The sequence below is a fragment of the Anomaloglossus baeobatrachus genome, chromosome 2, assembly GCF_048569485.1.
Source record: "Anomaloglossus baeobatrachus isolate aAnoBae1 chromosome 2, aAnoBae1.hap1, whole genome shotgun sequence".
Taxonomy (NCBI): Eukaryota; Metazoa; Chordata; class Amphibia; order Anura; family Aromobatidae; genus Anomaloglossus; species Anomaloglossus baeobatrachus.
This window is the reverse complement of record NC_134354.1, coordinates 642374805-642389981: the sequence shown is the minus strand read 5'-3', so window position 1 is coordinate 642389981 and position 15177 is coordinate 642374805. Positions and strand designations below refer to the sequence as shown.

Genomic DNA, 15177 nt, shown 5'->3' with positions numbered 1-15177 from the left:
GAGAACTGAAACCATTTAACATGAACAACATGTGTATACAAAAACAGGGGCGGGTGCTGGGTCTCCCAATTGGAGCTAGAAGAAAAGGAATTTACGGTAAGTAAACAAAATTCCCTTCTTATTTGTCGCTCCTAATTGGGAGACCCAGACAATTGGGACGTCCAAAAGCAGTCCCTGGGTGGGTAAATAATACCTCATAATAGAGCCGTAACGGCTCCGTCCTACAGGTGGGCAACTGCCGCCTGAAGGACTCGCCTACCTAGGCTGGCATCTGCCGTTAAGGAGGAATTCCGGAACCGGACGCAGAACCACCTTGTCCTGGTGAAACACCAGGAAAGGAGCTTTGCATGATAACGCTGCCAACTCAGACACTCTCCGAAGTGAGGTAACTGCTACTAGAAAAACCACTTTCTCGGAAAGACGTGCGAGCGAAATATCCCTCATTGGCTCGAACGGTGGTTTCTGAAGAACCATCAGCACCCTGTTCAGATCCCAGGGTTCTAACGGACGCTTGTAAGGAGGGACGATGTGACAAACCCCTTGCAGGAACGTGCGTACCTGTGGGAGTCTGGCCAGGCGCTTCTGAAAAAACACAGAGAGCGCAGAGACTTGTCCCTTAAGGGAGCCTAGCGACAAACCCTTTTCCAATCCGGATTGAAGAAAGGACAGAAAAGTGGGCAAGGCAAATGGCCAGGGAGAAAACCCCTGAGCAGAGCACCACGACAGGAATATTTTCCACGTCCTGTGGTAGATCTTGGCGGACGTTGGTTTCCTAGCCTGTCTCATAGTGGCAATGACCTCTTGAGATAATCCTGAAGACGCTAGGATCCAGGACTCAATGGCCACACAGTCAGGTTAAGGGCCGCAGAATTCAGATGGAAAAACGGCCCTTGAGACAGCAAATCTGGTCGGTCTGGCAGTGCCCACGGTTGGCCGACCGTGAGATGCCACAGATCCAGGTACCACGACCTCCTCGGCCAGTCTGGAGCGACGAGGATGGCGCGGCGGCAGTCGGCCCTGATCTTGCGTAACACTCTGGGCAACAGTGCCAGAGGAGGAAACACATAAGGAAGCCGAAACTGCGACCAATCCTGAACTAAGGCGTCTGCCGCCAGAGCTCTGTGATCTTGAGATCGAGCCATGAATGTTGGGACCTTGTTGTTGTGCCGTGACGCCATTAGGTCGACGTCCGGCATCCCCCAGCGGCAACAGATCTCCTGAAACACGTCCGGGTGAAGGGACCATTCCCCTGCGTCCATGCCCTGGCGACCGAGAAAGTCTGCTTCCCAGTTTTCTACGCCCGGGATGTGAACTGCGGATATGGTGGATGCTGTGGCTTCCACCCACAGCAGAATCCGCCGGACTTCCTGGAAGGCTTGCCGACTGCGTGTCCCACCTTGGTGGTTGATGTAAGCCACCGCTGTGGAGTTGTCCGACTGAATTCGGATCTGCTTGCCTTCCAGCCACTGCTGGAACGCTTTTAGGGCAAGATACACTGCCCTGATCTCCAGAACATTGATCTGAAGTGAGGACTCTTGCTGAGTCCACGTACCCTGAGCCCTGTGGTGGAGAAAAACTGCTCCCCACCCTTACAGACTCGCGTCCGTCGTGACCACCGCCCAGGATGGGGGTAGGAAGGATTTCCCCTTCGATAATGAGGTGGGAAGAAGCCACCACCGAAGGGAAGCTTTGGTTGCCTGAGAGAGGGAGACGTCCCTGTCTAGGGACGTCGGCATCCTGTCCCACTTGCGTAGGATGTCCCATTGAAGTGGACGCAGGTGAAACTGCGCGAAAGGGACTGCTTCCATTGCTGCCACCATCTTCCCCAGGAAGTGCATGAGGCGCCTCAAGGGGTGCGACCGACCTTGAAGGAGAGATTGCACCCCTGTCTGTAGTGAACGCTGTTTGTCCAGCGGAAGCTTCACTATCGCTGGAAGAGTATGAAACTCCATGCCAAGATATGTCAGCGATTGGACCGGTGTCAGATTTGACTTTGGAAAGAAGGGAATTTTGTTACTTACCGTAAATTCCTTTTTTTCTAGCTCTTATTGGGAGACCCAGACGATTGGTGTATAGCACTGCCTCCGGAGGCCACACAAAGCAATTACACTAAAAAGTGTAAGGCCCCTCCCCTTCTGGCTATACACCCCCAGTGGGATCACTGGCTCACCAGTTTTAGTGCAAAAGCAAGAAGGAGGAAAGCCAATAACTGGTTTAAACAAATTCACTCCGAGTAACATCGGAGAACTGAAAACCGTTCAACATGAACAACATGTGTACCCGCAAACAAACCAAAAATCCCGAAGGACAACAGGGCGGGTGCTGGGTCTCCCAATAAGAGCTAGAAGAAAAGGAATTTACGGTAAGTAACAAAATTCCCTTCTTCTTCGGCGCTCTATTGGGAGACCCAGACGATTGGGACGTCCAAAAGCTGTCCCTGGGTGGGTAAAGAAATACCTCATGTTAGAGCTGCAAGACAGCCCTCCCCTACGGGGAGGCAACTGCCGCCTGCAGGACTCTTCTACCTAGGCTGGCGTCCGCCGAAGCATAGGTATGCACCTGATAATGTTTGGTGAAAGTGTGCAGACTCGACCAGGTAGCTGCCTGGCACACCTGTTGAGCCGTAGCCTGGTGTCGCAATGCCCAGGACGCACCCACGGCTCTGGTAGAATGGGCCTTCAGCCCTGATGGAACCGGAAGCCCAGCAGAACGGTAGGCTTCAAGAATTGGTTCTTTGATCCATCGAGCCAGGGTGGCCTTAGAAGCCTGCGACCCTTTGCGCTTACCAGCGACAAGGACAAAGAGTGCATCCGAACGGCGCAGGGGCGCCGTGCGGGAAATGTAGATTCTGAGTGCTCTCACCAGATCTAACAAATGTAAATCCTTCTCATACTGATGAACTGCATGAGGACAAAACGAAGGCAAAGAGATATCCTGATTAAGATGAAAAGAGGATACCACCTTCGGGAGAAACTCCTGAATGGGGCGCAGCACTACCTTGTCCTGGTGGAAGACCAGGAAGGGAGCCTTGGAAGACAACGCTGCTAGCTCAGACACTCTCCGAAGAGATGTGATCGCTACTAGAAAAGTCACTTTCTGTGATAGTCTAGAGAGTGAAACCTCCCTCAGAGGCTCGAAGGGCGGCTTCTGGAGGGCAACTAGTACCCTGTTCAGATCCCATGGATCCAACGGCCGCTTGTACGGGGGTACAATATGGCAAACCCCCTGCAGGAACGTGCGCACCTTAGGAAGGCGTGCCAAACGCCTCTGAAAAAAGACGGATAGCGCCGAGACTTGTCCTTTAAGGGAGCCGAGCGACAAACCTTTTTCTAACCCAGATTGCAGGAAAGAAAGAAGGGTAGGTAATGCAAATGGCCAGGGAGACACTCCCTGAGCAGAGCACCAGGATAAGAATATCCTCCACGTTCTGTGGTAGATCTTAGCAGACGTGGGCTTCCTAGCCTGTCTCATGGTGGCAACGACCCCTTGGGATAAGCCTGAAGACGCTAGGATCCAGGACTCAATGGCCACACAGTCAGGTTCAGGGCCGCAGAATTCCGATGGAAAAACGGCCCTTGGGACAGTAAGTCTGGTCGGTCTGGTAGTGCCCACGGTTGGCCGACCGTGAGATGCCACAGATCCGGATACCACGCCCTCCTCGGCCAGTCTGGAGCGACGAGTATGACGCGGCTGCAGTCGGACCTGATCTTGCGTAGCACTCTGGGCAAGAGTGCCAGAGGTGGAAACACATAAGGGAGCCGGAACTGCGACCAATCTTGCACTAGGGCGTCTGCTGCTAGAGCTCTTTGATCGCGAGACCGTGCCATGAAGGTTGGGACCTTGTTGTTGTGCCGGGACGCCATTAGGTCGACGTCCGGCCTTCCCCATCGGCGACAGATTTCCTGAAACACGTCTGGGTGAAGGGACCATTCCCCTGCGTCCATGCCCTGGCGACTGAGGAAGTCTGCTTCCCAGTTTTCTACGCCGGGGATGTGAACTGCGGATATGGTGGAGGCCGTGGCTTCCACCCACATCATAATGCGCCGGACTTCCTGGAAGGCTTGCCGACTGCGTGTCCCCCCTTGGTGATTGATGTATGCCACCGCTGTGGAGTTGTCCGATTGAATTCGGATCTGCTTCCCTTCCAGCCACTGCTGGAAGGCTAGTAGGGCAAGAAACACTGCTCTGATTTCCAGAACATTGATCTGAAGGATGGACTCCTGCTGAGTCCACGTACCCTGAGCCCTGTGGTGGAGAAACACTGCTCCCCACCCTGACAGACTCGCGTCTGTCGTGACCACCGCCCAGGACGGTGGTAGGAAGGATCTTCCCTGTGATAATGAGGTGGAAAGGAGCCACCACTGCAGAGAGTCCTTGGCCGTCTGGGAAAGGGAGACTTTCCTGTCCAGGGATGTTGACTTCCCGTCCCATTGGCGGAGAATGTCCCATTGAAGTGGACGCAGATGAAACTGCGCAAACGGAACCGCCTCTATTGCCGCCACCATCTTCCCGAGGAAGTGCATGAGGCGTCTTAAGGAGTGCGACTGACTTTGAAGGAGAGCCTGCACCCCAGTCTGTAGAGACCGCTGCTTGTCCAGCGGAAGCTTCACTATCGCTGAGAGAGTATGAAACTCCATGCCAAGATACGTTAGTGATTGGGTCGGTGACAGATTTGACTTTGGGAAGTTGATGATCCACCCGAACGCCTGGAGAGTCTCCAGTGCAAAATTCAGGCTGAGTTGGCATGCCTCCTGAGAGGGTGCCTTGACCAGTAGATCGTCCAAGTAAGGGATCACAGAGTGTCCGTGAGAGTGCAAGACTGCTACCACTGCTGCCATGATCTTGGTGAACACCCGAGGGGCTGTCGCCAGACCAAATGGCAGAGCCACGAACTGAAGATGGTCGTCTCCTATCACGAAGCGTAGAAAGCGTTGGTGCTCCGTAGCAATCGGCACGTGGAGATAAGCATCTTTGAGGTCTATTGATGCTAGGAAATCTCCTTGGGACATTGAGGCAATGACTGAGCGGAGGGATTCCATCCGGAACCGCCTGGCGTTCACATGCTTGTTGAGCAGTTTTAGGTCCAGAACAGGACGGAAGGAGCCGTCCTTTTTTGGAACCACAAAGAGATTGGAGTAAAATCCTCGCCCCCGTTCCTGAGGGGGGACAGGGATCACGACTCCTTCTGCTCTTAGAGAGTCCACCGCCTGCAGCAGGGCATCTGCTCGGTTGGGGTGTGGGGAGGTTCTGAAGAACCGAAGTGGAGGCCGAGAACTGAACTCGATTCTGTACCCGCGAGACAAAATGTCTGTTACCCACCGGTCTTTGACCTGTGAAAGCCAAATGTCGCAAAAGCGGGAGAGCCTGCCACCGACCGAGGATGCGGAGGGAGGAGGCCGAAAGTCATGAGGTAGCCGCCTTGGAAGCGGTTCCTCCATTTGCTTTCCTGGGGCGTGAGTGAGCCCGCCAGGAATCTGAGCTCCCTTGTCCCTTCTGAGTCGTTTTGGACGAGGAGAATTGGGCCTTGCCCGAGCCTCGAAAGGACCGAAACCTCGACTGCCACTTTTTCTGTTGAGGTTTACTTGCTCTGGGCTGTGGCAAGGAAGAGTCCTTACCCTTGGACTGTTTTATGATTTCAGCCAATGGCTCACCAAACAGTCTGTCTCTAGATAATGGCAAGCTGGTTAAGCATTTTTTGGAACCAGCATCTGCTTTCCAGTCCTTTAACCATAAGGCTCTGCGCAAAACCACAGAATTGGCGGCCGCCATAGAGGTACGGCTCGTAGATTCTAGGACAGCATTGATAGCATAGGTCGCAAACGCAGACATTTGCGAAGTTAGGGACGCCACCTGCGGTACTGCTGGATGCATGATAGCATCCACCTGTGCCAGACCAGCTGAAATAGCTTGGAGTGCCCACACGGCCGCGAATGCTGGAGCAAACGACGCGCCGATAGCTTCATAGACAGATTTCAACCAAAAGGTCCATCTGTCTGTCGTTGGCATCTTTAAGTGAAGCGCCATCCTCTACTGCGACTATAGATCTAGCCGCAAGCTTGGAAATTGGGGGATCCACCTTTGGACACTGGGTCCAGCGTTTGGCCACTTCAGAGGGAAAAGGATAACGGGTATCCTTAGAACGTTTAGAGAAACGCTTGTCTGGATGAGCGTCGTGCTTCTGGATTGATTCTCTGAAGTCAGAGTGGTCCAAAAAAGCACTTAATTTACGCTTGGGATACAGGAAATGGAACTTCTCCTGCTGTGCAGCTGCCTCCTCTGCAGAAGGAGCTGGTGGAGAAATATCCAACAGTCTATTAATCGCCGATATAAGGTCATTAACCATGGCGTCACCATCAGGGGCATCCAGATTGAGAGGGGCCTCAGGATTAGAATCCTGATCACCGTCCTCAGTCTCATCACAGAGAGACTCTTCTCGCTGAGACCCTGAGCAGTGTGATGACGTCGAGGGTCTTTCCCAGCGAGCTCGCTTAGGCTGCCTGGGACTGTCATCTGAGTCAGAGACTTCAGCTTGTGATGCTTGAGACCCCCTTGAAGTACGGATTAGTTCCAACTGAGGGGGACCGGAGAGCATAGACACAGCAGTGTCCATGGTCTGAGGAACTGGCCTGGCCTGCAAGGTCTCCAGGATTTTTGTCATAGTCACAGACATTTTATCAGCAAACACTGCAAAGTCTGTCCCCGTCACCGGGGCAGGGTTCACAGGCGTCTCTGCCTGGGCTACCACCACAATAGGCTCTGGCTGACGAAGTGCCACTGGGACTGAACATTGCACACAATGTGAGTCATTGGAGCCTGCCGGTAGATCAGCCCCACATGCAGTACAAACAGTGTACACAGCCCGTGCCTTGGCAGCCTTGCGTTTTGCGGATGACATGTTGCTGCCTCCTCAGAGCAGTACAGGGTGTCCAGCCAAGAAGCGACCTTACAGTGCACTATATAAATATATATATATATATGGTACCAAGAAAAAAGTACACTAATATAACACTGAGGCACTAGAGGGGCCAGCACTACTGTGCTGCTTACCGCCCGCTTAGGAGCGGTGTGTGGTCGCCAGAAATCCCTCTAGTCTGGGTCTCCCAGAGCCTGCTGCCTTTCCCCAGCCAGACCGCATGTGTAATGGCTGCCGGCGTCCTTGTGGAGAGGGGGGGCGGGCCCTGGGCGTACACCGACGAAGAGCGGGAAGTCTGCTTCCCCCTGTGCCTAGTGAGAGGGCTGGAGCATGTAAATAAAGCTCCAGCCCTCGGCGCTGTCAATTGAGCAGCGTCTCTCCCCTACCCTGATTGACAGGGTGGGGGCGGGAACGAAGCGGCGCTAGGCCGCAGAAGCCGGGGGCTAAAGTTAGAAGCGCCGCCGCCGTAAAAGCGCGGTCGGCGCAAAGTCCCCGGCGCACTACAAGTCGCAGCTGCGCCGCCGCTCCAGGAGCGGTCGGCGCAGTAGTTCCCAACATGTAACGTCACTCAGCAAAGCTGCAGTGACCTAACCCCAGCGCACAGCGCTACTGTCCCCGGCGCACTATAACGCTCAGCAAGCCTTGAGAGTGTCCGTGCCTGCCGGGGACACAGAGTACCTGAAAGTTGCAGGGCCTTGTCCCTGAACGGCACTCCCGCTCCAAATCCAGCAGGTTCTCTGGGTCTGTGGATGGAGCCCGGCCCCAGGGCTTGGGGGCCGGCAAGATCCCACTTCCACAGAGCCCTCCAGGGGATGTGGAAGGAAAACAGCATGTGGGCTCCAGCCTCTGTACCAGCAATAGGTACCTCAACCTTACAAGCACCACCGCGGGTGAGAAGGGAGCATGCTGGGGGCCCCATATGGGCCCTCTTTTCTTCCATCCGATATAGCCAGCAGCTACTGCTGACTACAAACAGTGGAGCTATGCGTGGATGTCTGACCTCCTTCGCACAAAGCAGAAAACTGGTGAGCCAGTGATCCCACTGGGGGTGTATAGCCAGAAGGGGAGGGGCCTTACACTTTTTAGTGTAATTGCTTTGTGTGGCCTCCGGAGGCAGTGCTATACACCAATCGTCTGGGTCTCCCAATAGAGCGCCGAAGAAATTGATGATCCACCCGAAACTCTGGAGAATCTCCAGAGTAACGTTGAGGCTGTGTTGGCATGCCTCTTGAGAGGGTGCCTTGACCAGCAGATCGTCTAAGTAAGGTATCACTGAGTGACCCTGAGAGTGGAGGACCGCAACTACTGTAGCCATGACCTTGGTGAAAACCCTTGGGGCTGTCGCCAGGCCGAACGGCAGTGCCGCGAACTGAAGGTGTTCGTCTCCTATGGCGAAGCGCAAGAAGCGCTGATGCTCTGGAGCAATTGGTACGTGGAGATAAGCATCCTTGATATCTATCGATGCTAGGAAATCTCCTTGGGACATTGAGGCGATGACGGAGCGGAGGGATTCCATCCGGAACCGCCTGGTCCTTACGTGTTTGTTGAGCAGTTTTAGGTCCAAAACAGGACGGAAGGACCCGTCCTTCTTTGGAACCACAAACAGGTTGGAGTAGAAACCGTGACCCTGTTGCTGAAGAGGGACCGGGACCACCACCACTCCTGCCTTCAGAATGCCCACCGCCTGCAGAAGAGCCTCGGCTCGCTTGGGAGGCGGAGATGTTCTGAAGAATCGAGTCGGAGGACGAGAGCTGAACTCTATCCTGTAACCGTGAGACAAAATGTCTCTCACCCAACGGTCTTTTACTTGTGGCAGCCAGGTGTCGCAAAAGCGGGAGAGCCTGCCACCGACCGAGGATGCGGTGTGGGGAGGCCGTAAGTCATGAGGAAGCCGCCTTGGTAGCGGCACCTCCGGCGGTCTTTTTAGGGCGTGATTTAGACCGCCATGCGTCGGAGTTCCTCTGATCCTTCTGAGGCCTTTTGGACGAGGAGAATTGGGACCTGCCCGCACCCCGAAAGGACCGAAACCTCGACTGTCCCCTCCTCTGTTGGGGTGTTTTTGGTTTGGCCTGGGGTAAGGATGTTTCCTTTCCCTTGGATTGTTTGATGATTTCATCCAATCTCTCACCAAACAAACGGTCGCCAGAAAATGGCAATCCAGTTAAGCACCTTTTGGAAGCCGAATCTGCCTTCCATTCCCGCAGCCACAAGGCCCTGCGTATTGCCACCGAATTGTCGGCTGCAACCGCCGTACGGCTCGCAGAGTCCAGGACAGCATTAATAGCGTAGGACGCGAATGCCGACGTTTGAGAGGTTATGGACGCCACCTGCGGCGCAGACGTACGTGTGAGTGCGTCAATTTGCACCTGACCAGCTGAGATAGCTTGGAGTGCCCATACGGCTGCGAATGCTGGAGCAAAAGACGCGCCGATAGCTTCATAGATGGATTTCAACCAGAGCTCCATCTGTCTGTCAGTGGCATCCTTGAGTGAAGCTCCATCTTCCACTGCAACTATGGATCTAGCCGCCAGTCTGGAGATTGGAGGATCCACCTTGGGACACTGAGTCCAGCCCTTGACCACGTCAGGGGGGAAAGGGTAACGTGTATCCTTAAGGCGCTTGGAAAAACGCTTATCTGGACAAGCTCGGTGTTTCTGGACTGCCTCTCTGAAGTCAGAGTGGTCCAGAAACATACTCGTGGTACGCTTGGGAAACCTGAAACGGAATTTCTCCTGCTGAGAAGCTGACTCCTCCACTGGAGGAGCTGAGGGAGAAATATCCAACATTTCATTGATGGACGCAATAAGATCATTCACTATGGCGTCCCCATCAGGAGTATCAAGGTTGAGAGCGGCTTCAGGATCAGAATCCAGATCAGCTACCTCCGCTTCATCATACAGAGGGTCCTCTCGCTGAGACCCTGAACATTGTGATGTCGAGGGGATTTCATAGCGAGCTCGCTTAATCAGTCTGGGGCTGCGGTCCGTGTCAGAGACCTCACCCTGGGATCCATGAGACACCCCGGGAGGACATTGCTGTTCCAACTGAGGGGGACCAGGGGGCAATGATTCCACAGTGCCCCTGGCTTGAGATGCCGGCCTGGACTGCAAGGCTTCTAATATCTTAGCCATAGTCTCAGAAAGTCTTTCAGTAAAAACTGCAAACTCCGTCCCTGTCACCTGGACAGTGTTAACAGGTGGTTCTCCCTGGGCCACCCTTAGCAGAGGCTCCGGCTGAGAAAGTGCCACAGGGGCCGAGCATTGCACACAATGAGGGTCAGTGGAACCTGCCGGCAGTATAGCCGTACATGCTGCACAGGCAGCATAGTAAGCCTGTGCTTTGGCACCCTTGCTATTTGTGGACGACATGCTGTTGTCTCCTCTGAGCAATACAGGAGGGTATATAGACAAAAATCAACAGTGCACCATACAGTGTAAAGTATAGTCTATAATCATATAATCTATAAGTACACTTCTGCACTAGTGGGGCCAGCACCACAGGTGCTGCTTACCGCCTGCGCAAAGCGGTTGTGTGGGCACCAGAAATCCTGCCTGGGTCTCCCTGAGCTTGTCTCTCCTCTCCAGCGTTAGCAGAGCTGAGAGGAATGGCTGCCGGCGTCCTGAGGAGAGGAGGGAGCCGTGGGCGTGACCCAGAAAAGTGCGGGAACTGGTGCCCCACTGTGCAGAGTGAGGGGGGTGGAGTATGCAAAGCATGCTCCAGCCCTCAGTGCTGCCGTCCTGTACAGCGTCCCGCCCTTCCCCTGACTGGCAGGGCTGGGGGCGGGAAGAAAACGAGACTAGGCCGCAAAAGCCGGGGACTCGAGTTATAAGCGCGGCCGCCGTATAAGCGCGGTCGGCGCGGAAGTCCCCGGCGCACTAACAGTCCCAGCCGCGCCGCAGTGATAGCCATGGCAGCGGCGGTCAGCGCGGCAGTCCCCCTACACGAACACACTCAGCGACGCTGAAGTGTGTAATGGCACAAACGCAGTCAGCGCTGCTGTCTCCGGTGCACTAGCACACCCAGCAATGCTGGAGTGTTGCTGTGCGCGGTCCCCACGGGGACACAGAGTACCTCAAAGTAGCAGGGCCATGTCCCTGAACGATACTCGGCTCCTATCCAGCAGGGTCCTCAGGAGCTGTGGATGGAGCACGGTCTCCTGTGCCTGGAGACCGAAAGGATCCCACTTCACCCAGAGCCCTAATTGAGGGATGGGGAAGGAAAGCAGCATGTGGGCTCCAGCCTCCGTACCCGCAATGGATACCTCAACCTTAACAACACCGCCGACAAGAGTGGGGTGAGAAGGGAGCATGCTGGGGGCCCTGCTATGGGCCCTCTTTTCTTCCATCCGACATAGTCAGCAGCTGCTGCTGACTAAGCTGTGGAGCTATGCGTGGATGTCTGACCTCCTTCGCACAAAGCATAAAAACTGATGAGCCCGTAGCAGCACGGGGGGTGTATAGGCTGAAGGGGAGGGGCTTTACACTTTTAGTGTAATACTTTGTGTGGCCTCCGGAGGCATAGCTATACACCCAATTGTCTGGGTCTCCCAATTAGGAGCGACAAAGAAAGATCTGGATAAGATGTCAGAATGGGCAGATACTTGGCAAATGAGATTTAATGTTGATAAATGTAAAGTAATGCACCTAGGACGGAGTAATCCTATAGCTGCGTATACATTAAATGGAAGTAAACTCGGGACTACAGAACAGGAGAAGGACTTGGGTATTCTCATTACAAATAAGCTGAGCAGCAGCACTCAATGTCAAGCAGCAGCTGCTAAAGCAAACAAGATTTTAGGGTGTATAAAGAGAGAGATTAGATCCCGTGATCCCAACGTATTGTTACCCCTCTATAAATCACTTGTAAGGCCACATCTGGAATACGGGATCCAGTTTTGGGCTCCACATTTTAAAAAGGACATTCAGAAGTTAGAGTCAGTTCAAAGGCGGGCAACTAGACTATTACAAGGAATGGAAGGCCTCCCATATGATGACAGGTTGAAAAAGTTAGATATGTTTAGCTTAGAAAAAAAGACGTCTCAGAGGAGATCTCATTTATATGTATAAATACATGTGTGGTCAATATAAAGGACTGGCACATGACTTATTTCTTCCAAAGACAGTACTAAGGACCAGGGGGCACTCACTGCGAGTGGAAGAAAAGCGATTCCGACACCTAAATAGGAAAGGGTTCTTTACAGTTAGAGCGGTCAGACTGTGGAATACACTACCACAAGAGGTAGTAATGGCAGATACTATAACAGCTTTTAAAAAAGGGCTGGATGATTTCCTCAGTACACAAAACATTGTTGGTTATAAATGACTTAGTGACTAAATGTAGAACTGGTGGAGGAAGGTTGAACTAGATGGACCTAGGTCTTTTTTCAACCTAAGTAACTATGTAACTATGACTACCTGAGTGAGTACACCAGTGCCATCTGGCACTGCGCCGCGCTGCCCCTGCAACCCAGCCATCCAGCCTCCCAGTTACACCACCGGGCCCCGGGATCACAAACCCCTACCCACGGAGGGGACAACATCCTAGCTGCTCCCTACCATCGCTCCCGGGATCCCCGTCACCAGGAGCGGTGGTGCCCCGAACTATCTCCCAAAACAAACCACCCCCTTTTCACTCGTGGACGAGGAGCGCTGCTCGAGTCCCCGGGTCCGGCCCACCGCTCGAGCCACCGAGCAGCAGCAGAAGCCCCAGACCCGAGCGTGGCGAGCGCGTCCCCTCCGCCCACGACACTTAAGTGGAGTTTTTATTAACCACTGGACAGGAGCAGCGTCAGTAAAGGAGAAGATGCCAGAAGGGGAGTACAGTGGAACCTTGCTTAACGAGAACAATACGTTCTGGGAGTGTGCTTGTAAACCAAGTTACTCGTTCAGCAAAGCAAGATTTCCCATAGAAAATCATTACAATGCAGACGATTCGTTCCACAACGTGTTAAATGTCACATCCTATTCTATCATTCCACACATGCACAAAGACACCCAAACTCACACAAACACACATGCATGCACGCACGCACACACATATTATATGCTCACCTTCCGTTCCATCTCCTGGGACTTGCTGTTCTCTGGTACGGGGCAAGGCTGTGTATCGGGTTACCATAACGACGAGGGAGGAACTTCCCGGCCAGAGCGCTGACGTCAAAGGCCGCTTGCCTCTGATTGGCCAGCGTGCTGCCTTTCAGTAGCGGTGACTGGAAGTTCCTGCCTCGTCGTTATGGATGCCGATACACAGCCTGGAGTGGAGCGGCGAATGAAACTGCGATGAAACGAAAAGGTACACATATATTATATGCTCACCTTACCTTCCGTTCCATCGCAGGCCTCCTGGGTCTTGTAGTTCGCCGCGAGGACGTCGCAATGTACCCGGGAACTACAAGAACCATGAGCCCGGCGGTGGAACGGAAGGTAAGGTGAGCATAATACTGTATGTGCGTGCGTTTGTGTGGACTGCAAGTGCCGGTCAGAGTGCGGTGGATGTACGGAACCGGAAGTGTGTGCGGTGAGAATTTTGCTCGTACAGCAAAGCTTTCTCGTAAAGCGGGTTACAAATTTACAGAAAGCTTTGCTTGTTAAGCGAAATTCTCATTAAGTGGGTTACTCATTAAGCGAGGTTCCACTGTATGTGACTGGGACAGGTGGATTAAATTTAAAAGCACCTGTTCACTGCTGGGGAAAAAAAAAAAAAAAAATATATGATGGGGTGGTGCTTTAAATGTAACCAGTGACGTCCAGAATCGTCATTCACCTGCATGGATAATGATAATCTGCAGCTAGAGGCCATGTAAATCAGGTTAGGCTTCTATACTGAAAACACTACTACAGGGAGAAAATGAAGTTATCTTCCCTGCAGCCACTCGCTTCCAGTCTCTGGACCGCTGCAGGGAGCAGTTACAAGGTCACTGCAGCTGTAATCACTCCCTGACACATACATGGATAGCGGCATTTAAATAGTTTAACAGCCACGGACAGCGGTTGGTCCAGCGGCTGCTGTAATGGCTACTCGCTGTGTAAAACAGCAGTCATCTGCCTCATTTTTTGTTGACTGTTTCTATTGCGACCACATGACGTAGACTTACGGTCGGTGGCCGTCATTGGTTTAAAAAGAGGTGATACATTTAGTTTTCAAACAAATACATATGAATAAAAAAATAACACAAACCATTGCAGAAGAATATAATGGCCGCCGTCTCTTAGCTGATCCACTTGAGGATTTGTCAGTCTGTGTCTTAGCAACTCGACAAGGGCTGAACGCTATATCTGAGAAGTAAAAGATCAGATAAATCACATCCCAGGATACAGTACACATGTCTAGCAAACACATTTTGTATAACAGACAGAAATCATCCTGATACACAAAATTTTCTCATGTACATTGGAGCAGATTTGTGGCAATTATTGAAAAGTAATGTGGAGATTCAGTGGACAGCCAGTGCAGACGATGGTTACCATTAGTGCGCCCACATTTACCGAGACACCAGTATTGAATCTCACCCCATCAGGTTCCAAATCTGTTCCACCCTGTTCCAAAATTACTTTAAAATACCCAAATAAGTCTGTGTATAAAGTTGATTGAACTAGACCTTGTTTAGAAATTCGCAGTTTCTAAAGTAAAAACAGAAAATGAAAGGGAACTAAAACATCAGGATTTTCATGTATAAGGTGCAGCCAGTGCAGTACTGGCACTATCAGGCACAGTGTGTACATACCATCAGGGGGCAGCTCGGGTGTTTAGGCAGTGAAATCCAACTTTAAAAAAGTTTGAAAAATCAAGCACTTTTTGATTGACGTGTGCACCACTCTCCTAATGTCCGGGCGTGTTATGCACGTGTATCCCCGCCCCCCCGCCTCTTCCTCTCTGGTTGTATTCAAATTTCTCTCTTCGGAAACATGGCGCCGGAGTTGGCACCTGCACATAGCTCTTATCTCCGGCGCCATGTTTCTGAAGCCCACTACGATATCGTGCCGCCCCAGGACACAGTGACCGGGTCTCTCAGCACTGCCGTCACGGGGTCATGTAAGTCCATTGTGAACTTACCTCACCTGACCCCCGATGTCGCTGGCAGGCTGCTGTCGGCTTTTTCTTGTGGCATCCCGGTGTCCTAGGCGCCTGCGGGGCTGGCACGGTGTCCTGGGGCGGCAAGATATCGTAGCTGCAGGTAATACTAGCTACTGCGGGCTTCAGAAACATGGCGCCGGAGATAAGAGCTATGCGCAGGTGCCAACTCCGGCGCCATGTTTCTGAAGAGA

General features: G+C 52.8%; 1 protein-coding gene across 2 annotated transcripts in view; it reads right to left on the bottom strand.

The window, feature by feature from the left end:
- The window catches only part of TROAP (trophinin associated protein), a 225436-nt gene that overhangs the window by 107828 nt on the left and 102431 nt on the right, over window positions 1-15177 (bottom strand). For both annotated transcript variants that reach the window (XM_075334410.1, XM_075334411.1), the window contains exon 11: window positions 14090-14187. In XM_075334410.1, the coding sequence (XP_075190525.1) occupies window positions 14090-14187 (98 nt within the window). The remainder of the gene's footprint in view (window positions 1-14089; window positions 14188-15177) is intronic.